Source organism: Bombina bombina, chromosome 2 (assembly GCF_027579735.1).
Source record: "Bombina bombina isolate aBomBom1 chromosome 2, aBomBom1.pri, whole genome shotgun sequence".
NCBI lineage: Eukaryota > Metazoa > Chordata > Amphibia > Anura > Bombinatoridae > Bombina > Bombina bombina.
The window spans coordinates 85,861,447-85,888,551 of NC_069500.1; the positions used below are offsets into that span (position 1 = coordinate 85,861,447).

At 40.2% G+C, this 27,105-nt stretch overlaps 1 protein-coding gene across 1 annotated transcript in view; it reads right to left on the reverse strand.

Moving 5' to 3' along the window:
* The window catches only part of NARS1 (asparaginyl-tRNA synthetase 1), a 79,408-nt gene that overhangs the window by 22,852 nt on the left and 29,451 nt on the right, over window positions 1-27,105 (reverse strand). Inside the window, exons 8-11 of the mRNA XM_053701145.1 lie at window positions 26,063-26,149; window positions 25,221-25,442; window positions 9,747-9,946; window positions 8,563-8,698 (exon numbers count right to left, since the gene is read on the reverse strand). Coding sequence (XP_053557120.1) covers window positions 8,563-8,698; window positions 9,747-9,946; window positions 25,221-25,442; window positions 26,063-26,149 — 645 coding nt within the window. The remainder of the gene's footprint in view (window positions 1-8,562; window positions 8,699-9,746; window positions 9,947-25,220; window positions 25,443-26,062; window positions 26,150-27,105) is intronic.

Genomic DNA, 27,105 nt, shown 5'->3' on the forward strand with positions numbered 1-27,105 from the left:
TATATATATATATATATATATATATATATATATATACACATACATACATACATAAAGTGTATATATATATATATATATATATATATATATATATATATATATATATATATATATATATATATATATATATATATATATATATATATATATATATATATATATATATATAAAGTGAGCAGCAGGGGCGGGCTGATCAGCCAGGCAAATAGGACCTGGGCCAAGGGACCAGCAAGTAGGGGGCCCACAAATGGCATCTGCACGGATCCTGGTGCATTCCTTAAGCTGGAGTTTTCAGTTGCCCTATCAGTAACTAAGCAAAAAAGTGTGGGTTTAGTGGGGGCCCTGGTAGGGGTCTGTCGCTATGAGGGCCATGAAGTGTGGGGTCTGGCCCTGGAGGTTGGGGGCCCTTTCTCTGGACCTTAAAGGGCCACTAAACCCAAAATCTTTCTTTCATGATTCAGATAGAGAATAGAAATTTAAACAACATTACAATTTACTTCTATTTATTTTGCTTCATTTTTTAGATATCCTTAGTTGAAGAAAAAGCAATGCACATGGTGAGCCAATCACACAAGGCTTCTATGTGCAGCAACCAATCAGCAGCTACTGAGCATATCTAGATATGCTTTTCAGCAAAGAATATCAAGAGAATAAAACAAATTAGATAATATAAGTAAATTAGAAAGATGTTTAAAATTGCATTCTCTTTCTAAATCATGAAAGAAAAAATGTGGGTTTCATGTCCCTTTAATGTTGTGGGTCCTGGCTCTGTAATACATTTTAGTCAGTGTGAGATAGTGTTCCTGGGGCCTTGATTGGTCTCAGTCTGCCCCTGGTGTGCAGTGGGGGCATGACAGGTCGGGGCCCACCAGCAGGGCTATCACGGCCCGGTACTGGGCCACGGCCCGGCTGTTGAGAAACCAGGTGCTAGATCACAGTAGTGTTTTGCTGCTACAGCACCTACTCAAGTATGCTTTCAACATAAATCACCAAGAGAACAAAATACATTTGTTAATGGAAGCAAATTTAAAAGTATTTAAATGACAGGCTGTATTTTAACCATGAAAGTTTAATTTTGACTTTCAAGTCCCTTCTGTTTTTGGAAAGTTTTATTAGGAAAATGAATTTAAAGAGACATTCCAGCCCAAACTGTAATCCTCATGGATGCATTTCGGTTTTGAATAGAAGGAATTTTGGAATATACATGTATTAGCAAAAAAGCTTCTTATAAAAGCTATAGCGGTTTCAAACGTGTATTTAAGTATGCACCGTGCACCAGCATTTTAAACACCGCACTTGCACAGACAGCCTAAGGCGCATGTATCATCTGTTAATAACTGACATGTTACAAGCCCCACTGGTGCTCTGACGAGCTGTAGTATTTAAAATGCTGTTGCACTGAGAATACCTAGCTATGCTTCACGTGCAGAGAAAATGCTAACACTAAAACAGTGATAACTTTTATTTGAAACATTTTTGCCTATACATGTGCATTGCAAATTTGTTTCATTCAAATATGTAATTCATCTATGTGCATTTAAATTTTGACTGGAATGTCCCTTTAATTAAATCATTTAGGATCACACTTAATAAAAACAGAATTTATGCTTACCTGATAAATTACTTTCTCCAACGGTGTGTCCGGTCCACGGCGTCATCCTTACTTGTGGGATATTCTCTTCCCCAACAGGAAATGGCAAAGAGCCCAGCAAAGCTGGTCATATGATCCCTCCTAGGCTCCGCCTACCCCAGTCATTCGACCGACGTACAGGAGGAAATATGCATAGGAGAAACCATATGATACCGTGGTGACTGTAGTTAGAGAAAATAATTCATCAGACCTGATTAAAAAAACCAGGGCGGGCCGTGGACCGGACACACCGTTGGAGAAAGTAATTTATCAGGTAAGCATAAATTCTGTTTTCTCCAACATAGGTGTGTCCGGTCCACGGCGTCATCCTTACTTGTGGGAACCAATACCAAAGCTTTAGGACACGGATGAAGGGAGGGAGCAAATCAGGTCACCTAAATGGAAGGCACCACGGCTTGCAAAACCTTTCTCCCAAAAATAGCCTCTGAAGAAGCAAAAGTATCAAATTTGTAAAATTTGGCAAAAGTGTGCAGTGAAGACCAAGTCGCTGCCTTACATATCTGGTCAACAGAAGCCTCGTTCTTGAAGGCCCATGTGGAAGCCACAGCCCTAGTGGAGTGAGCTGTGATTCTTTCAGGAGGCTGCCGTCCGGCAGTCTCATAAGCCAAACGGATAATGCTTTTAAGCCAAAAAGAAAGAGAGGTAGAAGTTGCTTTTTGACCTCTCCTTTTACCAGAATAAACAAACAAACAAAGAAGAAGTTTGTCTGAAATCTTTAGTGGCCTCTAAATAGAATTTTAGAGCACGGACTACGTCCAAATTGTGTAACAAACGTTCCTTCTTTGAAACTGGATTCGGGCACAAAGAAGGTACAACTATCTCCTGGTTAATATTCTTGTTGGAAACAACTTTCGGAAGAAAACCAGGCTTAGTACGCAAAACCACCTTATCTGCATGGAACACCAGATAGGGCGGAGAACACTGCAGAGCAGATAACTCAGAAACTCTTCTAGCAGAAGAAATTGCAACCAAAAACAAAACTTTCCAGGATAATAACTTAATATCTACGGAATGTAAGGGTTCAAACGGAACCCCTTGAAGAACTGAAAGAACTAGATTAAGACTCCAGGGAGGAGTCAAAGGTCTGTAAACAGGCTTGATTCTAACCAGAGCCTGAACAAACGCTTGAACGTCTGGCACAGCTGCCAGCCTTTTGTGAAGTAAAACAGATAACGCAGAAATCTGTCCCTTCAGAGAACTTGCAGATAATCCCTTCTCCAAACCCTCTTGTAGAAAGGATAAAATCCTAGGAATTTTTATCTTGTTCCATGGGAATCCTTTAGATTCACACCAACAGATATATTTTTTCCATATATTATGGTAAATTTTTCTAGTCACAGGCTTTCTAGCCTGAATCAGAGTATCAATTACAGAATCTGAAAACCCACGCTTTGATAAAATCAAGCGTTCATTCTCCAAGCAGTCAGTTGGAGAGAAACCAGATTCGGATGTTCGAATGGACCGTGAACAAGAAGGTCCTGTCTCAAAGGTAGCTTCCATGGTGGAGCCGATGACATATTCACCAGGTCTGCATACCAAGTCCTGCGTGGCCACGCAGGAGCTATCAAGATCATCGAAGCCCTCTCCTGGTTGATCCTGGCTACCAGCCTGGGAATGAGAGGAAACGGTGGGAAAACATAAGCTAGGTTGAAGGTCCAAGGCGCTACTAGTGCATCTACTAGAGTCGCCTTGGGATCCCTGGATCTGGACCCGTAACAAGGAACCTTGAAGTTCTGACGAGACGCCATCAGATCCATGTCTGGAATGCCCCATAATTGAGTTATTTGGGCAAAGATTTCCGGGTGGAGTTCCCACTCCCCCGGATGGAATGTCTGACGACTCAGAAAATCCGCTTCCCAATTTTCCACTCCTGGGATGTGGATTGCAGACAAGTGGCAGGAGTGATCCTCCGCCCATTGAATTATCTTGGTCACTTCCTCCATCGCCAGGGAACTCCTTGTTCCCCCCTGATGGTTGATATATGCAACTGTCGTCATGTTGTCTGATTGAAACCTTATGAATTTGGCCTTTGCTAGATGAGGCCAAGCTTTGAGAGCATTGAATATCGCTCTCAGTTCCAGAATGTTTATCGGGAGAAGAGATTCTTCCCGAGACCATAGACCCTGAGCTTTCAGGGGTTCCCAGACCGCGCCCCAGCCCACCAGACTGGCGTCGGTCGTGACAATGACCCACTCTGGTCTGCGGAAGCTCATTCCCTGTGACAGGTTGTCCAGGATTAGCCTCCAACGGAGTGAATCTCTGGTCCTTTGATCTACTTGAATCGTCGGAGACAAGTCTGTATAATCCCCATTCCACTGTCTGAGCATGCACAGTTGTAATGGTCTTAGATGAATTCGTGCAAAAGGAACTATGTCCATTGCTGCAACCATCAATCCTTTTACTTCCATGCACTGCGCTATGGAAGGACGAAGAACAGAATGAAGAACTTGACAAGAGCTTAGAAGCTTTGATTTTCTGACCTCTGTCAGAAAAATCCTCATTTCTAAGGAGTCTATTATTGTTCCCAAGAAGGGAACTCTTGTTGACGGGGAAAGAGAACTTTTTTCTATGTTTACTTTCCATCCGTGAGATCTGAGAAAGGCTAGGACGATGTCCGTATGAGCCTTTGCTTTTGACAGAGACGACGCTTGAATCAGGATGTCGTCCAAGTATGGTACTACTGCAATGCCCCTTGGTCTTAGAACCGCTAGAAGGGACCCTAGTACCTTTGTGAAAATTCTCGGAGCAGTGGCTAATCCGAATGGAAGTGCCACAAATTGGTAATGCTTGTCCAGAAAAGCGAACCTTAGGAACTGATGATGTTCCTTGTGGATAGGAATATGGAGGTACGCATCCTTTAAATCCACCGTGGTCATAAATTGACCTTCCTGGATGGTAGGAAGGATCGTTCGAATGGTTTCCATTTTGAACGATGGAACCCTGAGAAATTTGTTTAGGATCTTGAGATCTAGAATTGGTCTGAATGTTCCCTCTTTTTTGGGAACTATAAACAGGTTGGAGTAAAACCCCATCCCTTGTTCTCTTATTGGAACTGGATGAATTACTCCCATCTTTAACAGGTCTTCTACACAATGTAAGAATGCCTGTCTTTTTATTTGGTTTGAAGATAATTGAGATCTGTGGAACCTTCCCCTTGGGGGTAGTTCCTTGAATTCCAGGAGATAACCTTGAGAAACTATTTCTAGTGCCCAAGGATCCTGAACATCTCTTGCCCAGGCCTGAGCAAAGAGAGAAAGTCTGCCCCCCACCAGATCCGGTCCCGGATCGGGGGCCATCCCTTCATGCTGTTTTGGTAGCAGTGGCAGGCTTCTTGGCCTGCTTACCCTTGTTCCAGCCTTGCATCGGTCTCCAGGCTGGTTTGGGTTGAGAAGTATTACCCTCTTGCTTAGAGGATGTAGAAGTAGAGGTAACCTTGCTGAACAAACATTCTTTTAAGCAAACCCTCTAATTTTTTTATCCATAGGATCTTTAAAAGCACAACTATCTTCTATGGGAATAGTAGTGCGTTTGTTTTAGAGTAGAGACCGCCCCCTCGACCTTAGGGACTGTCTGCCATAAGTCCTTTCTGGGGTCGACTATAGGAAATAATTTCTTAAATATAGGGGGAGGAACAAAAAGGTATGCCGGGCCTTTCCCATTCCTTGTTTACTATGTCCGCCACCCGCTTGGGTATAGGAAAAACATCGGGGGGCACCGGAACCTCTAGGAACTTGTCCATCTTACATAATTTCTCTGGAATTACCAAATTGTCACAATCATCCAGAGTAGATAATACCTCCTTAAGCAGTGCGCGGAGATGTTCTAATTTAAATTTAAATGTTACAACATCAGGTTCAGCTTGTTGAGAAATTTTTCCTGAATCTGAAATTTCTCCCTCAGACAAAACCTCCCTCCTGGCCCCTTCAGATTGGTGTGAGGGTATGTCAGAAGCGTTATCATCAGCGTCCTCTTGCTCTTCAGTGTTTAAAACAGAGCAATCGCGCTTTCTTTGATAAGTAGGCATTTTAGATAAAATATTTGCAATAGAATTATCCATAACAGCCGTTAATTGTTGCATAGTAATAAGTATTGGCGCACTAGATGTACTAGGGGCCTCTTGTGTGGGCAAAACTGGTGTAGACACAGAAGGGGGTGATGCAGTACCATGCTTACTCCCCTCATCTGAAGAATCATCTTGGGAACTATTATTATCTGTGGCATCATTGTCCCTACTTTGTTTGGACACCATGTCACAATTATCACATATATTTAAATGGGGAGACACATTGGCTTTCATACATATAGAACATCGTTTATCTGATGGTTCAGACATGTTAAACAGGCTTAAACTTGTCAACAAAGCACAAAAAACGTTTTAAAATAAAACCGTTACTGTCACTTTAAATTTTAAACAGAACACACTTTATTACTGAATATGCGAAAAAGTATGAAGCAATTGTTCAAAATTCACCAAAATTTCACCACGGTGTCTTAAAGCCTTAAAAGTATTGCACACCAAATTTGAAAGCTTTAACCCTTAAAATAACGGAACCGGAGCCGTTTTTACATTTAACCCCTATACAGTCCCAGAAATCTGCTTTGCTGAGACCCAACCAAGCCCAGAGGGGAATACGATACCAAATGACGCCTTCTATAAGCTTTTTCAGTGGATCTTAGCTCCTCACACATGCATCTGCATGCCTTGCCTTCCAAAAACAACTGCGCATTAGTGGCGCGAAAATGAGGCTCTGCCTATGACTAGAGAAGGCCCCCATCTGAAAAAGGTGTCCATACAGTGCCTGCCATTTTTTAACAACAATCCCCAAGATTATAATAACTATAAAGAGCTATAATCTGTCAAATATGCTTAGCAAAGTAATCGTTTTAGCCCAGAAAAATGTCTACCAGTTTTTTAAGCCCTTATAAAGCCTTTATTCTTTTACTTAATCTAAGAAAATGGCTTACCGGTCCCCATAGGGAAAATGACAGCCTTCCAGCATTACCAAGTCGTGTTAGAAATGTGGCCAGTCATACCTCAGGCAGAAAAGTCTGCCAACTGCTTCCCCCAACTGAAGTTACTTCATCTCAACAGTCCTGTGTGGAAACAGCAATCGATTTTAGTAACGTTTGCTAAAATCATCTTCCTCTTACAAACAGAAATCTTCTTCTCTTTTCTGTTTCAGAGTAAATAGTACATACCAGCACTATTTTAAAATAACAAACACTTGATTGAAGAATAAAAACTACATTTAAACACCAAAAAACTCTTAGCCATCTCCGTGGAGATGTTGCCTGTGCAACGGCAAAGAGAATGACTGGGGTAGGCGGAGCCTAGGAGGGATCATATGACCAGCTTTGCTGGGCTCTTTGCCATTTCCTGTTGGGGAAGAGAATATCCCACAAGTAAGGACGACGCCGTGGACCGGACACACCTATGTTGGAGAAATAATATTAAAAAGGAAAATCTTATCACACTTCCTTATTTTTTATTACACAAAATCTAGTAACAACATATCATTCATGTGTTAAACACTTACACAGAATAAGGGCTCGTTTCCGTAATTCGGTTTGTGCGAGGTCGCAAACCGATAAATATTCTGTCGGAAGCAATTTAGTTTATCTACTGCTTCCGATGGCGCGTTATACCTCAATATTTTCACGTCCCATAGAAAGTATTAGAAGCCATTAAGCGATAACTTACACCAGATACCAATGAAAGCGCAACCCGCTTATACGCAGTTGGAGAATGTAGATACATTGAGAACAATTACACCCAGCTCAACTAGGTGTAAAAGCTTTTTGAGGCCTTGTTCCGATTGATGAAAGTTTAAATCTTGCAAATAATGCAAGTGTTTCAATGTAGAATTTTTTTTTAATATTTATTGTTGTCCAATGTATAGGAATAGTTGCACTTATGTTCTTATGGAAATATCAGTATGTATTTAAATATAAAAATATATGCAAGCACATACCTGCAAAATTCAAACTAAACCTATACCTAGGGCAGCAATACATATTACATTTTTAATTAAGTGGAAAATATCATTATAACAAAAAATACTATTTGCTTATTGTTAAAAAATAAGTATCATAAATAAGAATATCTTCGTTTTAGTTCCTCTTTAGAAGTGATCACAGGTAAGGAGCGCATATGTTAAACGTACATTTTATAGTGTAAGGTCGGGTTACCACAGCAACTAAATTGATTTTCAAGAAATCCAACGTCAGAGGGATGCATTAACACAATGTTAATGGGATACTAAGCCCACATTTTTTCTTTCATGATTTGGATAGAGCATGCCCCTTTAAGCAACTTTCTAATTTACTCCTATTATCAATTTTCCTTTGTTCTCTTTGTATCTTTATTTGAAAAGCAGGAGTGAAAGCTTAGAAGCCAGCCCATTTTAGATTCAGCACCTGGGTATCCCCTTGTTGATTGTTGTCTAAATGTAGCCACCAATCAGCAAGCGCTATCCAGAGTGCTGGACCAAAAATGGGCCGGCTCCAAAGCTTTTATTCCTGCTTTTTCAAATAAAGATACAAATAGAACAAAGAAAAATTGATTAATATGAGTAAATTAGAACGTTGTTTTAAATTGCATGCTCTATCTGAATCATAAAAAAAAAAAAAAAAAAAAAAAAAAATATAGGTATCCCTTTAACTTACACTTACATGAAAAGATTGACTGTAGGCAATGCACAAAATATTTCAATGGAAACCTAGTACTAAAATGGAGCTTTTTAGTGTAGCTGTCGGCCACTACTTTTGCTTATGGCTCTAATTTTTACGACAGCGAGCCCTAAATCAGTTGGCAGGAAAAGGGTTAAAGGCAACAGCGGACTTAAAAAAAAATGTTTAATATGGGTAACACACTGTAATCACAAAGACAGACACGTATCAGGTGCACTTACCGGGTGCAGTTCATATACCAAGCTTGCCACAGGGGATTTTAACACTCTGTCTACTACATCGCATACTAAATCTTCAAGGCGACTGAGCAAGTCCTCATAGGTCATGAAAGGACATTCTGCCTCTATGTGTGTGTACCTGAGATGAAAGACATTGTGGCAACTCAATAAGCAGAACAGTAAAATGACATCCAATGATAAGCTTATAACAGTGTAAGTCTCAGTGCTTCCTACAAAAGTAGACGACGCAATAAAAGTGACGGATTTATGTTATACTTTTACATTCACTCTGTATGCAGAATATGATCTCAATAAAGTAAGCAACTGTTTTATTGTGGGTTTGGCAAATCCCTAAAGCAAGGGAGCTGTGGCTTTCAAATGCTTTACCTCTGGCTGCTTTTTAGATTATTCTACATATTAATAATATATAAAATAGTAGCTAGCTGACCCCACTAATTTTCTGACTCCTAAATACCATATTTTGTCAAGCCCTAGCCTTAGATGTGGTTACTTTTATACATAGGGAAAGCCATTTTGTTCTTAGATTTAATATGTTACCTGGATTCAGATCTTGATAAATAACTACGTTAAAGTTTTGTGGATTATTTTTTAAAAAAAGGAGACGATTAGCATAAAAATGTCAGATTTTTTTTAGCGTATTTAATGGCTCTGAATTTCTCTAGTAATAATAAAAAAATAAAAAAAATAAAAACATATCAGATTCTATTTTACCACTCCATTATGCTATTGGAGATGGTTGCCAGAGCTTCTGGCTTCATTTGCAACACCGACCATCTGTTTCGATAAAATATTATATTTATTTTGGGTTTTGAGCTAAAATGTTGTCTTAAATTATCTGGCCCAGCAGCACATATGAATTTTAATGTGCTGATCTAACTCAGTACATTCGCTCTCCCTGATATTCATCAGTACTGGACATACTACTTGCAACTAATCACCCAACTTTCTCTCTATGAAAACACTCTAATAGAAAAGATTCCAAGATAAAATAAATAGTATTTGTCAGCCCTTACACAATAAATGGATTTAGAAAAAAATAATTTTTCAATGTTGTTATTACCAAAATATATTAAATTAAGTTGCTTTTGGAGGTGGTTTAGAACACACAAAAATACTCATCCTCAAACCCTAAATGATTTTACAGTATGGATAGTTTAGTCTCTTACTCTGCCAGATGCCGCCGTGTTCTTGACTGTTCAGCCCGGTAGGACTGAGCTATACAGAACACATCCCCTAGTGCTGGTATACAAGTCTCAAGGTACAGTTGAGATGACTGGGTCAAGTATGCTTCTTCTCCAAAGTAGTCCAGTTTAAATAAGGTTGAACCACCTTCAACCTGAGTTTGGACCAGAGTTGGTGGGGTCACCTGTGGGAAAAAAAAAAAAATAAAATAAAAAAAAAAAAAAAAATATATATATATATATATATATATATATATATATATATATATACACACACACATATATATATATATATATATATATATATATATATTTATTTATTAGGTATATCTATAATAAGCTGAGGGCTTGACAAATCCAAACAGCTGACATTTTACTTGTGCCTCCTAACTAATAATAAAAATAATAATAATTTTACGTTTAACTATACAGAACTTTCTTACCTGTCTGATACAATAAGCAACTCGCTCCAAAATGTTATTTTATATTTGCCAAGCCCAGAACTAACACAATCCTTTATACTACTTCACTATTTGTTGGGTGACCATTTTTATTGTTATGATCAGTTGTAGAGCTCCAACAGATTCTGCAGCGCAGCATTTTCAGACTATTGTAATATTATACAAGTTATCATATTCAGATTTTGGCATTTAAGTATTATCAACTGCAACAATCTCAAAACTTTTTCTGGCACTTTTCAGTTTATGTACAGAATAACATATGAAGCAGACAGTATAAATGACTATGATCTGCATGTCTCTGCAGGTAGTGCCACCAATCAAAAAGGAAATTTATGCTTACCTGATAAATTTATTTCTTTTACGATATGACGAGTCCACGGATTTCATCCTTACTTATGGGATATCGCCTCCTGGTCAGCAGGAGCAGGCAAAGAGCTCCACAGCAGAGCTGCATAAATAGCTCCTCCCTTCCCCCCGAACCCAGTAATTCGACCGAAGTTAGGAAGAGAAAGGAAAAGCCAAGGAGCAGAGGTGACTGAAGTTTAACAAAAATAAAAACCTGTCTTAGAAAATGACAGGGTGGGCCGTGGACTCGTCATATCGTAAAAGAAATAAATGTATCAGGTAAGCATAAATTTCCTTTTCTTTTACAAGATATGACGAGTCCACGGATTTCATCCTTACTTATGGGATACAATACCAAAGCTATAGGACACAGATGAAAGGGACGGACAAGACAGGAATCTAAACGGAAGGCACCACTGCTTGAAGAACCTTTCTCCCAAAAACAGCCTCAGGAGGCGGCAAAAGTATCAAATTTGGAAAATTTGGAAAAAGTGTGAAGAGACGACCAAGTTGCAGCCTTGCAAATCTGTTCAACAGAAGCATCATTTTTAAATGCCCATGAGCAAGCCACCGTCCTAGTAGAATGAGCCGTAATTCATTCTGGAGGCTGCTGTCCAGCAGTCTCATATGCAACACGGATGATGATACTCTTCAGCCAAAAAGAAAGAGAGGTAGCCGCAGCTTTCTGACCCCTACGTTTCCCAGTAAAAATAACAAATAACGAAGATGTTTGACGAAAATCCTTAGTCGCCTGCAAGTAGAACTTCAAGGCACGGACTACGTCCAAATTATGTAACAGACGCTCCTTCTTGGAAGAGGGGTTAGGACACAAGGAAGGAAAAACAATTTCCTGATTAATATTTTTGTTAGAAACAACCTTAGGAAGAAAACCAGGTTTGGTACGTAACACCAGCTTATCAGAATGGAAAGTAAGATAAGGAGAATCACATTGTAATGCCGAAAGCTCAGAAACTCTGCGAGCAGAAGAAATAGCAACTAAAAATAAAACTTTCCAAGATAATAACTTAAAGGGACCTTAAACACTTGTCATTAGGGTTTTGTGTTTTTTTTATTCATAATGTTTTTTTCAGTTTTTAAAATGCAAATCCCTTTTTTTTTTTATTAAAGGTGTTCTATTTTTTTTTACATTTATGTGACTTTCTGACCGCTCTGTGCAGACATGCGTGAAAGTGATGTTGACAAAACCGGAAGTCTGCTTATTGCTGTGAGTGTGCACACAAATAGACATCGCGCTCACAGCATAACTAAAAAACTACTGCTGCTATAAAGTTTGCAGCTATTACCTTAATTGCTAAAGCATATCTTTTGAGCCGGCCTCAGGGATCCCCCAACACGCTGTTACAGCTCAGCAAGGCGACTGCTGTCTCATAAATATATTCTGTTATCTTCAACACTAAGCTGTGTCACCCTTCTACCCCTCCCCTTTCTCTCCAAGCTCCCGGAGTCCAGCTCAAGCCATACATTTTTTTCTTTCCTATGCCTTTCAGAGTTTGTTTAGATCGGACCCTTTGAAAATCTTATCCTTAGTTTTTGATTTGCGGCTTTGACCAGCAGCTGAGGCCGGTCCAAAAGATATGCTTTAGCAATAAAGGTAATTGCTGCAAACTTTATAGCAGCAGTAGTTTTTTAGTTATGCTGTGAGCGCGATGTCTATATGTGTGCACGCTCACAGCAATAAGCAGACTTCCGGTTTTTGTAAAAAAAAAAAAAAAAAAAAATGGAACACCTATAATAAAAAAAAAAGGATTTGCATTTTAAAAAATTAAAAAACATTATGAATAAAAAAAAAAAAAACACAAAACCCTGGCTAACAATAATCACTGACAAGCCGGTCGTCTCACACAGCTGTCAGCATTCAGTGAAAACAGCTGCCTGTGAAACAACTAAATCTATGAAGCTTGTTCACAAAGTTAATGAGAACTAGCTTCATAGAAGCGGCAAAGACGTTACTTTCTTTGTATGCGCATGCGCGGAAGTGAAGAAGGGAGTGCACATCTAGTCGGTATGTTAAAAGCATACAACGTGCGTTACAACATGGCGGCTACCACAGCATTCAGTAGGCGGTGGTTTAGAGGTAACATTCAGAATAAAAGATAATTGAGCAGAGGCTAGATAAAAATATGAAGAAACAAATAACGTTTAAAACTAAAAAAAAAATGATTAAAAAATAATAATAATTACATGAAAACAGAAGGTGTTTAGGGTCCCTTTAATATCTATGGAATGCATGGGTTCAAACGGAACCCCTTGAAGAACATTAAGAACTAAATTCAAACTCCATGGAGGAGCAATTGGTCGAAAGACAGGCCGGATTCTAGTCAGGGCCTGACAAAAAGATTGAACATCTGGAACATCTGCCAGAAGCTTGTGTAGCAAAATAGACAAAGCAGAAATCTGTCCCTTTAAGGAACTTGCAGACAACCCTTTCTCCAATCCTTCATGGAGAAAGGAGAAAAGATAAAATCCTGGGAATCCTAACCCTACTCCACGAGTAGCCCTTGGATTTGCACCAATAAAGATATTTACGCCATATCTTATGGTAAATTTTTCAAGTCACAGGCTTGCGAGTCTGAATCAAGGTATCAATGACCGCATCAGAGAACCCCCGCTTAGATAAAATCAAGCGTTCAATCTCCAAGCAGTCAGCTGCAGAGAAACTAGATTCGGATGATGGAAGGGTCCCTGAATGAGAAGGTCCTGCCTCAATGGAAGCTTCCAGATCGGCATACCAAGTCCTGCGAGGCCACACCGGAGCGATTAGAATCACCGAAGCCCTCTCCTGTTTAATCCGTGCAATCACCCGGGGAAGGAGAGCAAACGGTGGAAACACATAAGCTAGGTTGAACGACTAAGGCACTGCCAAGGCATCTATCAGTTCGGCCTGAGGATCCCTGGACCTGGATCCGTATCTTGGGAGCTTGGCATTCTGACGAGACGTCATCAGATCCAATTCCGGTCTGCCCCACCTGAGAATCAGGGTGGCAAAGACCTCCGGATGGAGTTCCCATTCCCCCGGATGGAACGTCTGTCTGCTCAAAAAATCCACCCCCCAGTTGTCCACTCCTTGGATGTAGATTGCTGACAGATAACAAGAGTAAGCCTCCGCCCACCGAATTATCTTGGATACTTCTGTCATCGCTAAGGAACTTCTTGTTCCTCCCTGATGATTGATGTAAGCCACAGTCGTGATGTTGTCCGACTGAAATTGGATGAATTTGGCCGAAGCCAACTGAGGCCAAGCCTGAAGCGCATTGAATATTGCTCTCAATTCCAGAATATTGATTGGAAGTAGAGACTCCGACCGAGTCCACACACCCTGAGCCTTCAGGGAATTCCAGACTGCACCCCATCCTAGTAGGCTGGCGTCCGTTGTCACTATCACCCATAAAGGTCTGCGGAAGCACGTCCCTTGGGACAGATGATCCAGCGACAACCACCAAAGAAGAGAGTCTCTTGTCTCCTGATCCATATCTATCTAAGGAGATACATTTGCATAATCTCCATTCCACTGTCCGAGCATGCTCAGTTGTAGAGGTCTGAGATAAAAACGAGCAAACGGAATGATGTCCATTGCCGCCACCATCAATCCAATTACATCCATTCACTGATCCACTGATGGCCGAGGATTGGACTGAAGGGCTCGGCATGTATTCAGAATCTTTAACTTTCTGACTTCTGTCAAGAAGATTTTCATAGATATAGAGTCTATTAGAGTTCCCAGAAAAGGAACCCTTGTCTGTGGAATTAGTGAACTCTTTTCTAAATTCACCTTCCACCCGTAAGTCCTTAGAAAGGACAGAACCATGTCGGTATGAGACTTTGTCAGTTGATAAGACGACGCCTGGATCAGAATATCGTCAGATAAGGCGCCACTGCAATGCCCCGCGGTTTGAGAACCACCAGCAGAGACCCTAGAACCTTCGTGAAGATCCTGGGTGCCGTGGCCAGACCGAAAGGAAGAGCCACGAACTGAAAATGTTTGTCCAGGAAGGCAAACCTTAGGAACTGGTGATGATCTTTGTGGATAGGAATATGAAGATATGCATCCTTTAAGTCCACGGTAGTTATAAATTGACCCTCCTGGATCAATGGAAGAATTGTCCGAATAGTCTCCATCTTGAAAGATGGAACTCTGAGAAACTTGTTTAGACTCTTGATATCTAAAATAGGTCGGAACGTTCCCTCTTTTTTTGGGAACCACGAAAAGGTTTGAGTAAAACCCCTGCCCCTGTTTTGAAACGGGACAAATTACTCCCATAGTGGAGAGGTCTTTTACACAACGTAAGAACGCCTCTCTTTTTATCTGGTGTACAGACAATCGTGAAAGAAGAAACCTTCCTCTTTGGAAGGAATTTTTGAACTTCAACTAATACACACGATTTCTAGTGTCCAGGGATCCTGATCATCTCCTCTCATCCAAGCTTGGACAAAGAGAGAAAGTCTGTCCCCTACTAGATCCGGTCCCGGATCGGGGGCCGCCCCTTCATGCTGTCTTGGTAGCAGCGGCAGGCTTCTTGGGTTGTTTGCCCTTATTCCAACCCTGGTTAGGCTTAAAGGTGGCTTTGGCTTGAGAATAATTCCCTTCCTGTTTAACGGAAGAGGAAGAGGGCATTCCCTTGAAGTTTCGAAAGGAACAAAAATTAGTCTGTCGTCCCCTTTGCTTAGCTGTTTTGTCCTGAGGGAGATGACCCTTACCTCCCATAATGTCAGAAATTATCTCCTTCAAGTCCGGCCCGAACAGGGTCTTACCTTTGAAAGGAATCGCCAAAAGCTTTGATTTAGAGGACACGTCCGCAGACCAAGATTTTAACCATAAGGCTCTGCGCGCTAAAATGGAAAATCCTGAATTCTTAGCCGCCAATTTGGCGATTTGAAAGGCGGCATCCATAATAAAGGAATTAGCCATCTTAAGGGCCTTAATTCTATCCATTATTCCTTCTAAAGGAGTCTCAATCTTAAGGGACTCTTCTAGCGCGTCAAACCAAAAGGCAGCCACAGTTGTTATTGTTACAATGCAGGCCGTTGGTTGAAACAGAAACCCTTGATGAATATATAGCTTTTTTAGAAGACCCTCCAACTTTTTATCCATAGGGTCCTTGAAAGCACAACTGTCCTCAAAAGAGATAGTCGTATGCTTAGCCAGGGTAGATATAGCTCCCTCCACCTTAGGGACCATCTGCCAAGAGCCCCGAACGGTGTCAGCTATAGGATAAATTTTCCTAAAAATAGGGGAAGGGGAGAACGGGATACCCGGCCTTTCCCATTCCCTCCTAATAATTTCCGAAATTCTCTTAGAAAACGGGAACACATCGGAATAAGAAGGAACCTCTAAGTATTTGTCCATCTTACTCAATTTTTCTGGCGGGACCACAATAGAGTCACAGTCGTCCAGAGTTACCAAAACCTCTCGTAGCAAAAGGCGGAGGTGTTCAAGTTTAAATCTGAAGGACATGACGTCCGACTCTGACTCAGGAAATGCATTTCCCCAGACAGACAGTTCCCCCTCAGGCAGGGCCTCCCTACCCCCCAATTCAGAGCCCTGGTAAGGTATATCGGAGATAGCCATTAAGGCATCAGAAGTTGCAGGGACCACGTGGGCCTCTGTCCTGCTGCGTTTGCCTTGTAACACTGGCAACTTAAGATAAAACTTCTGTAAGAGTGGATGACATAACTGCAGCCATATCCTGCAGAGTAAATGAAGCGGACGACGTTGAAGAATATGGCGTCACCTGTGCGGGCATTAAAGGCTGTGACGCTTGGGGAGAAAAATGCGGCATACCCTGAATTTCATCAGGCTGAGGACATTCTTTATTAACGGAAAAAAATTCTTTACACTGTAAAGCCCTTTCAATGCATGAGGGACAAAGTGTAACAGGGGGTTTCACAATGGAATCTAAACACATAGGGCATGTACTCTGTTCAAGGTCATCCATTTTGATAACCTAACAAATTGCAAGCTTTTAAAAATCACTGATAATAATTGTGGTAATAATAAATACTCTGTGGAGTACTGTCTCTTTAAGGATGCTAGCAGAATTAAATATATGGCAGAGAGCAAACTTTACATTCTGTGTACTGTAGCTTTAGAGAAAAAAAAACACACTGTATACTTCCAAATTTACTCAGTCACCTCGCCACAGCAGAGCTGCGGCTCCTACCTGCCGCCACGTGACAATCTCAACTCCGCAGTACGACGCCCCTAAAGTCGCTTGTAAAAAGTCACCACAAGCAGACTTAGGAGATGTGATGAGAATCAGCTTAACCGGAACTCAAGTAGAAACTGCGCTACCAAGCGTGCAAAACTAAGCCCGTGATAAAAAACGGCCAGCCGAATTAAAGTTATGCCATAAACAAACCGCCATGTACCGGAGCTTTAAACAAAACGTATCCCCTCCGGAACAGTCCCCAGCGTCAGCCACCATTAATAAAGTAAACTGGAACACTTTCATTCCATGTGCCCGTTATCAGAAATCATCATCTTGGAATACTGACAAACATGTCAAAAAGGTCAGTTTTGCACGTTATGAACACCATTTGTCTGTTGAATTTGATGTGTCCACTTTGTTGTTGAAATACAGTGCCAAATTCATGGTAGGGGGTTTGTGATTGCTACAAGATAATGGTGCCCATCCATCATATTGGTGGCTTTTCCACCAAACCTTTAACGGTACAGAAACAGTGTTGTTGTTTGTATTGTGATCGCTCAGAGTATGAAAAACATGTATTGGGAGCCAAAAAAACATTCACTAAAGAGAATCGATTAATTCTGTCTACATACAAAATAGAAAACTGTGCCTCTTAATTAGCTAGTTACATGTATCTTGATATATACTAAAGAAGATTTACAACCACCTATTAATTTCTTAATATATTAGTTAAAATAATAATATTCTCCCTATTTATTGATTAGCACAAATGCACCAGTATTCTGAGACAGCTGGCAGTAGTGTGTATTGTGTCTATGAAGACTTAATTTGCGTCATGACTCCCTGACAACGTGTGGTATCTGAATACTGGTGCATGAGCCCTCACAGCATATGTGCGTATGCTGCTGAAATACTGTACTAACTTTTACTAGAAGCATTTTTGCTAAGTATATTGTAAACATGCTTATATTTAAAATTGAAATGCACATTTAAATTTTGACCTATTACTTTAAAGTTTTTAAGTACTTTTGCAATTTTTTAATTATTTGCAAAAGGTATTTATGCGAGTGGGCTATAACATTAAACAGCCGTTCCAGAATGACTGATGCTGTGTGCAACCAGTGAATCTTTTGTATTTTTTTTCGTAAGCAGCAATTAACTTGATTGCATAGTTACCCAAACCAGGTGGGTAACTTCAATGGATGCAGCTTCCGGTGTGTACCATGTGATCGCTGCCATCCTGTAGTTACTACACTATGGAACAAGCTGCTACCGCCTCACTGCCTCAGTTCAGCAATCTATATGGTTGTTCTATGCTCCTGTTACTGTGAAGATCACGTACAATAGACGTCACTGCGTTTGCCAGTAAAGGGGAAACATTATAAGAATATCTGGGAGGCGGAGCCTAACTGAGCTCAAAGATGGAAGTGTGATCCGTGAGCTCTGAGCTGCAAGTAATAAAAAAGTCAGCAAAACAGCCTAACTTGTAGACCAAGCTGCTTCAAAAGACATTGGGGGTACTCGGACGCTGAGGCGTTTAGCAAAAACTCAGATGAGAGTGACAGGTTGAGCAGAGACGCTTCTCAAGGATGCCGGGCATTCGCGCCGAAAACAGACTAACCTACTCTGCAGTAATGGCGCACTGAGCTAACTCCGTGCATAATACCGTGGCATATTGACATAATCAGAGGGCAGCTGACCGAGCAACACACAGTGAGTACAAAGGTGCACCAGCTGTAAGTGACCCGGCTGACAAGGCCGGTCCGACTCTCTGACACCACGCAGGTAGGCCGCACTCACACGCTACGCACACAGACCTGGGGACAAGTAAATAGCCTAGATTATTAACGGCCGAGGTGGGAGGCCAGAAAACAGGAATAAGGATAAAGAACTGTTGCTTTCCCCCAACCTTAAAAGTCGCAAAATAGCCAGCGATATGATGGAAGTGAAGAAATCTTTATTTTTATCACACCCTCTTAGCCAGTAGGGAGCAAAAATAGATAGCTCGCAAAGATATAAAACAAGTTCACATGGGGCATCTCATTATAAATTGGCAATGAAACAGGAATTTATATCTTGAGACAACAAAATTAAGCTGGAGTTACCACTAAACAGAGAAACAAGGAGAAAGGAGTGCACTCCAAATTATACCTTGGAATAAGGGGTGAGCAAATGACTGTAATACAGAACTGACTAACTATATAGACACAGCAAAAAAAAAACACAAAGGTCTATGAAAAATAAATTCACTATCAGGGCACGACGCTGACCAACAGCCTAACTCTCTTTGTTTTGCCTAAAATATTTTTTCTTTTACTGTGCGACCATATCCACATACATCAGTGAGAGATTATCACCAAAGAAAAGATTTCCCATAACTCACTCTCTTGCAATACACTAAATCAACACTGGAAGCAGACAGTTAATATGTCAAACAAAAAACTGGTTAAGGGGGACAAAACAAATAAAACGACAAATCTGAGCACCTTTTTCAAGCCTTCACGACATAACAAGATAACAGAGCCAGACAACATGGAATCAGAAAAGGACTCAGATACAGAATCATCCTCCCTTAAAGACACAACACCGCTAACAAAAGCAGACTTTAAAGATCTAGTCTCGAAGCTAGACATTGCCGCAAACTTTGAGAAACTATGGGGGAAAATAGACTCCATGCATACGGCCGTCACATCTAGCTTAAATGACATACGAGCTGACATAACAGATTTAGGAGGCAGAATGGAAGCTCTGGAGGAGCATAGGGATACAGTAACAAACAAAATAGAAGCCTCTTCTCAGACCCTACAGATACAACAACAAGCCATTAATGATCTGCAAGATAAGGTCGACGACCTAGAAAATAGGTCGCGCCGCAACAACATTAGGTTGAAAGGGGTTCCGGAAACAATCACTAACCCCGAACTTAACACATATCTGCAACACCTGTTTAGAAATATTACAGGGGAACCTGAAGAATCAGTATTTGCAATTGAAAGAGCCCACAGGGCTTTACGGGCAAGGCCCAAAGAAGAAGCACCCCCCAGAGACGTCATTATAAAACTGTCATTCTTCCAAGATAAAGAAAAAATCCTTAAAGCGTCCAGAGACAAACCAACTTATAAATTCAAGGGAAGCGTTATTCAATTCTTCCAGGACCTCAGCCTCCGTACACTGCAGAGAAGAAGCACCCTGCGCCCCCTAACCTCTATATTACGTAAAAATCAAATCAAATATAGATGGGGATTCCCTTTCGCCCTGCACATTCTCAAGGACAATAAAACCATCACAGTTCATGACATTGAGGACATCTCCCCCACCTGCAAGCTTCTGGGTATGGAAAACCCAACCATGCCAACAGAAGAACAACCACATCTATCGCCGAGCACTTCTGGGCAATCAAGATGGACAAAAGTAAACCGGAAAAGAGTCAGGAAATGATACAAGACAGCTTCCCAAAAGGTCACCCTTTGAAACTCCAATATTAATATAGGGGGGAGAGGGATCCACCCCTTTAACCGTTAATTGGCGGTTGGTAACTTCAAATCCTTCCTAGAAGGAGAACTTGAGGGGCCAATATCGAAGTTATAACCTTTGAAAAGAGACAGGGCCCATAATATATTTTCTCTAGTTTGACAGAGATGCCTAATAGACAGTTATCTCCTGTTTGAGTTCCATGTTTGATGAAATTAAATCCTGTTCTAATGTTGCTGACAATTTAGATGATAGTACAATCTTCGCCTTTACTCAGCTCTAATCACCTATTTTGAGGTGACATTAGTGTTAATTAATGAATAGATGTAAAATCTGTTATTGTTTATGTTGTTATTTCTGTATGTTCTTTAAAAGTTTTATTTTATTTACATTTTTTATCTCTTTTAAGGTTGCCGGGACTGTTCCTCCTCCCAAGTCAGATTACCACAGTAAGGTCTTCTTGATGGAACCACTCGCCTCTTTAGGGTCGTATGTATCAATATTTTACATATCTAGGTCGACAAAAGCCACACATCACAAAACATCTATCCCATGATTCCAAAAATACACCTTATATCTCATAATGTGAGGGGTTTAAACACTAATATTAAAAGACGTACAGCAATGTTCCAATACCACCGTATGGGGGCCAATATTTTATTTCTCCAGGAGACTCACTTCACTAGAGACATAATCCCAAAATACTGGGCAAAAGACTTCACACAACATTATCATGCAACCACCGCTACTAAGAAAAGGGGGGTCTCGATTTTAGTCCATGCTAGTCTCGCTTTCAAACACGAATCTACTATAGCGGATAGAGAGGGGCGTTATCTTATAATTAAAGGCCAATTTGGGGAATCTAATGTCATTATATGTAATATATATGCTCCCAACGATAACCAACACTCCTTTTTCAATCATATATCTAATCTGCTTACTGACTGGTCCCAACACAAAATCATTCTAGCAGGAGACTTCAACATAACCATGACCAAATTTGTAGAAAACAAAACTAAACTCACTGCAAAACAAACTAGACACAACAGAATAGTGAACTCTATTCTAGAGCACCTGGCCCCACATGCGCTATTTGACTCGTGGTACACGTTATATTGTAAGACTCAAGACACCACCTTCTATTCAGCAGCCCACAAGCGATACACGAGACTGGATTATATATATATATTAGCCAAGTACTACAACCACTTCTACAGACCTCGTCAATTCAGATATGTGTGTGGTCAGACCACTCAATACTCTCCTTACACTTGGAGGGATTTGTAGATACACAAAGACACAGAACCTGGACATATGACCCATCATATATAAAAAAATCCTATACATAAAGATAAATATGTCAAATCATTAAACGAATATTGGGAATTTAACAAAGAATCCACAACTAACCCTATATCCCCCTGGGCAGCACACAAAGTGTACATGAGAAGTTTACTCATCCAGGATAAATCCAAAAACAACAAGCAGTACAAAGCTCAGCTAGCACAATTACACAAAGAAATCGCAGAATTAGAGATACAACACAAAATCACACAAAAAAAGGAAATACTCTCTACTATCACAACCAAAAGAGAAAACTTGGCTAGTATCCTAAATAACCAATCGACAAGAGCAATCCAGAGACTAAACACACAATATTGCATCCATGCGAACAAACCCGATAGATACTTAGCAAACAAATTAAAAGAGAGATGTAGAGCATCTATCATTCCCTGTATTACACTGGCGAACGGCACTTCAGTGTCCCACCCACAACATATAACGGACACATTTGCAGAGTTCTACGGAAATCTATATGATGGTAAAAAAGTAACACACTCAAACACCCTAAAATGCCAAACAAAGAAGTTTCTGAGAGAAGATGACATGTACCTACTTACCAAAGACGACAACAACACACTAAATGCCCCAGTCACGAGGGAGGAAGTTGGGAAGGTTATAAAGGAACTCAAAACGGGGAAGGCAGCGGGACCAGATGGGTTTGCGGGGGAATATTATAAAGCTTTTAAGGAAAACCTTATCCCCCACATTACGGACCTCTGTAATTTTATTATGGAGGGACACACCATCCCAACAGACATGTTGCAGGCCAAAATAATAGTGATCCCTAAACCCGGTAAAAATCATAAATTTTGTGCAAATTACAGACCAATATCGCTCATTAATCAGGACTTAAAATTATTAACGAAGATTTTGGCCAATAGACTAAAACACATTCTCCCAAAGCTGATACACCCAGATCAAGTGGGTTTTGTGAAAGACAGGGAAGCACCAGACAACGTACGACGATTGCTGAACATTATAGACTATGTGGGAGACGACCGAGTGCCTTCTCTGCTCCTCTCGTTGGATGCGGAGAAGGCATTCGATAGAATAGACTGGGGATACATGTTTGCAATGCTACAACAAATGGGATTTGAAGGGACCTTTATTAAAACCCTAAACGCAATCTATTCTAACCCCTCAGCCCAGGTATCTATCTCGGGATATAAATCTAAGAGTTTTCCCATACTAAACGGCACAAGGCAGGGATGCCCGCTGTCGCCTCTGCTCTTTGCAATTTGCATAGAACCCCTAGCGGCTAAAATTAGACTAGATCCAGATATCACAGGGGTGAAGGTCAAGGACCGGGAATACAAGCTGACACTCTTTGCGGATGATATCCTTCTGACACTGACAAAACCCCTCACATCCTTACCCAATCTATACAAGTTACTGGACCAATTTTCCCAAATATCAGGGTATAAAATCAACCTAGATAAATGTGAAGCATTGCCCTTAGGACTTCCGCAACATACTAAAAAAATCATAGACATTAACTTTGAGGTAAGATGGGCCACCCACTCGCTTAAATACTTAGGAATACACCTTACGCCTCAAATCAATCAATTATATAAATACAATTATGAATCTTTATATAAGGAGATAAGGAAAAACTTGAGCAAATGGAAGACACACACCTTATCGTGGTTAGGCAGACTAGCTACAGTCAAAATGTCAATTCTTCCCCAGATATTATACTTATTTAGAACTCTACCCATAAAAGTCCCACTGGGGGATCTGGAGAAATTGCAAAGAGACTTAGTAATCTTCATTAGAGGGAATAAGGGAGCTCGTATAGCAACTGCTCTAATAACAAAACATAGGAGTCTGGGAGCACCCAACATAGTAGAATATTACAGAGCAGCGAGACTAGCACAAACCACACTAGTGGGAAGTAATGTTGAAGGGGTCATTTGGACCAACCTAGAGGCAGAGATAAGAGATACCCCTTATCCGGACGACTTTCTTTGGCATAAACACACAAGGAGGGGTCTCAAGGACAAACCAGGATTACAGGTCACACAACATACTATGGAAATATGGTCCTTTTTAACAAAAAGACAGAACCTCTTATCAAACCAAACATCAATACACCCAATTAGATATTTGCTTCCCAAAGAGTCACAACACATAGTAGACAAATGGGTCAATAAGGGCCTCTATAGGGTGGCAGACTGGCTAAGTGGAGGTAAACCTAAGACATTCAATCAGATCCAAACCCAATTAGATTCAGTAAAACTACATTGGTTCCAATATCTTCAAGTTAACTCTGCAATCCACGAATATATTAAAGACCGTCAAGCCAACATAACCACACCTCTAGAGAGCCTACTTAAGTCCACACATAGACCAAAAGGGGCCATTTCTAAATTATATCTACAGATACAAGCATCTAACAATTCATCAAAACCTAACCTAATTCTGAATTGGGAAAGAGATTTAGATATAAATAAAGATAAGCAATGGTGGGATGACACGTTTAATTCAGCTTGTAAAGGACTCTTAAGTGCCGACTTGAGAGAAAACACTATCAAGACAATGTTCAGGTGGTACCTAACCCCAGTGAAAACCGCACACATGTCACCCAGTCATAATAGGTCCTGTTATAGAGGATGTGGGCTCCTATTGCCATATGTGGTGGGAGTGCGGGAGGGTGAGAGACATATGGACTAAAACGTCCAATCTGCCAAGCTCAGTTCTAGATGAACACATTCAGTTAACTCCATTACAGGCTCTCCTACACACCCCACTACCCCAGTTTAACAAACAGATAAACACTTTCATTAGAATCATTTGTACGGTAGCCAGATCTTGTATAGCAAAACACTGGAAAACCTCAGCGCCCCCATGGGATGAAGTTTTCAATAAGATTTCTCTAACACACCGAATGTATGAATCCGCTTCACAGATACTAGACACACAAACACAATTTGAAAAGATCTGGTTTTACTGGACACTGAACAGACAAATAATAAGTTAGAGTAAGATAGACTTCTCTAGCCTAGAGGTAATAGGAGAAGACAGCAAGACCTGGGAGAGAGGAAAAGAGGAGTCACACAGCAACCTAGTTTATTTTATTTTTGTTTTTTGGTATTTTTCTTTTTTACTTGTTATTCATTTTTCTTTCTCTAAGCTGAGGTTAAGAAATCTAAAGAGATCCCAAGGATTACAGCTTAAGTCCAGTTAGTTAAATTTAGTTTTAAGAAAATTGAACTACTAGTTATAATCTGAGTCATAAGAATATGGTTAAACACGGGTCAACACACCCTGGAACAATCCGGAAAAGGAAGGAAGATATAGATAATCATATGCCTAGAGACTTTCTGATTTGTAACAAATGAAGAACTCTTGAGCGAAGGTCGGCCAAGGTAACGATACTCCTATATGGAGAGACAGACATTTAACCTATATACTGTAATAACCTATATTTATTCCACCTTTTCCAATTGTCTAGTTAAATGTATATCGATTGTTCCACGAAAAGAAAAGATTTATTTCTGTATTGTGAAAACCCATGACAATAAAAAAGATTTAAACATAAAGTTACCCAAACCTGTAGATTATTAAATAAGTTTGCTCAATAATATACACTGATTTTCATTGGTTACTTATGTTAATTTCAGGATTATCATGGTGGCACAGGAGGAAAAAACAAACAAAAAACAACATACCTCATAATAGCCACGGTCAAAAAAGTGGTTCCTGAAGCAGTGGATAACAGCGGAGCGGACCTTGAAGATCTTAGACATGTTCTCACCCCTGATCATCATGTGGCGGTTGTTAAGCTGGACATCCACATCAGACTCTTCGTTGATGAGGTTATCGGCACCACCAGCAGGGGCCAAACCAATGAGCTCCCAGTAGTCACAGGCCAGCTCGTGCCCCCCTGGAGCCTACACAACATGGGTGAAGAATTATTTGGGGAAAAATGAGGGGGTGGGACTTTGTTGAAAAAGAAGAGTGAAATGCGACAGAACAAAAGCAAAATACACGAAAAAAAACAAAATGTAGTTAATATGTAGCAACAAGTCAATGGTCTTGGACAGTATGGTAGTAAACTATTTATCTAAATTTTTTAAGATGAGCTACATAAAAAAAAATTGCTCTATTTTATCGGATGTTGTTAAGAAATGCACCACTACCCTACATATTTCATCACTTATAGGCTTTAGTACGTACAGTACCAATGTGCTTTCTACTGCAGAGGAGGGACAGTCACCATGTACCACAGTTCCCTCACTGGCATCATAAATCTATATCTCCTATTGCAAAAGTCAGTGCTTATAGCTTAGAGTAAAAACGCTAAATAAAATCATGTTTATGTGATGGATAGGAAAGATCATACAGAGCTGCTTATAGTAAGGACAAAGTGAGAGTAGAAAAGTAAATGGCCTTTTAAGGAGAGGAAAAAGTAAGAAAGAGAAGCACAGATGTCTAATAAAACCCTTTTGTTGGATATAAAAAGGTTATTGCGTTTATTTGCTTATACATTTTATTAAATCACAGTTAGTACCTGTTTTCCTTCTGGCACCAAGTTCAACGTGCCATATACAGCAACAGTGCTTTCCGTAGAGAGGACAAGAGCGTTGTAACACTGGCACTGCAAAGAAAGAAAGTGGGCATTAGTCTCAGTCACTATATTCCAGGCAAAGAAATAAAGTGGGCATTAGTCTCAGCCACTATATTCCAGTAGCTTTACTCCAATGCACAAAAGCTATCTTTCAGTTTAAAAAATGCATAAGTTTAAAGATACATAAAATGCTGCTAGTGTACTCGGACTGTACAACCCCAGCATACTACCGAGCACATGCAGTTACAAAACAGTTATAATATGGCTTATTTTTTTAAATAATGCTTAGATGTGTATCACATCCTAGCCTGCGGTGCCAATATTTAGGCTCACACTGCTGTTGCTTGGCAATTATGCTCTGTGACAGAGCATATATTTACCAATCAGCACTTGTGTGCACATGCAGCACTAATAAAAGTAAAAAAAAAAAAAAAGGCAATGCAAAGTGGTTTAAATACAGATAAGCACACTCCCGCATGGGGGCTACACAAATGATTGGCAGCTCTATGGCCAAGATATTTCAAAGAGTCTCATCAGCCCCATTTGCTGCAGGTTCGCACAAGCAAGCCTGCAGTCAAGATTTAAAGGTCCATAATAATCGACCTAATGCTGCATATATTATAATTCATAAAGATTTAATTAATAGTTTTTAAAAAAAAAATTAAAACGAGTATGTTTTATATTAAAAATCTTAATGTAATGTTCATAAAATAGTCCCACAACAACCGTTTCCAAAACACCCCAGAAATGGGCGTTTTTTTTCTTTTTCTTTACCCATGTCCAATCAGCATTGGCTTGCTGGTAAGACATGGGCGTGTGCGCACAAGAGCGTGTCAGTTTCGGCTACAGCGGGACCCTTTATTAAGTTATTGCCTACAATAATAAACATAAAATATGTTATATGTGATTATCTATATATATATATACAGGTAGCCCTCAGTTTACGCCGGGGTTAGGTTCCAGAAGGAATGGTTGTAAATCGAAAC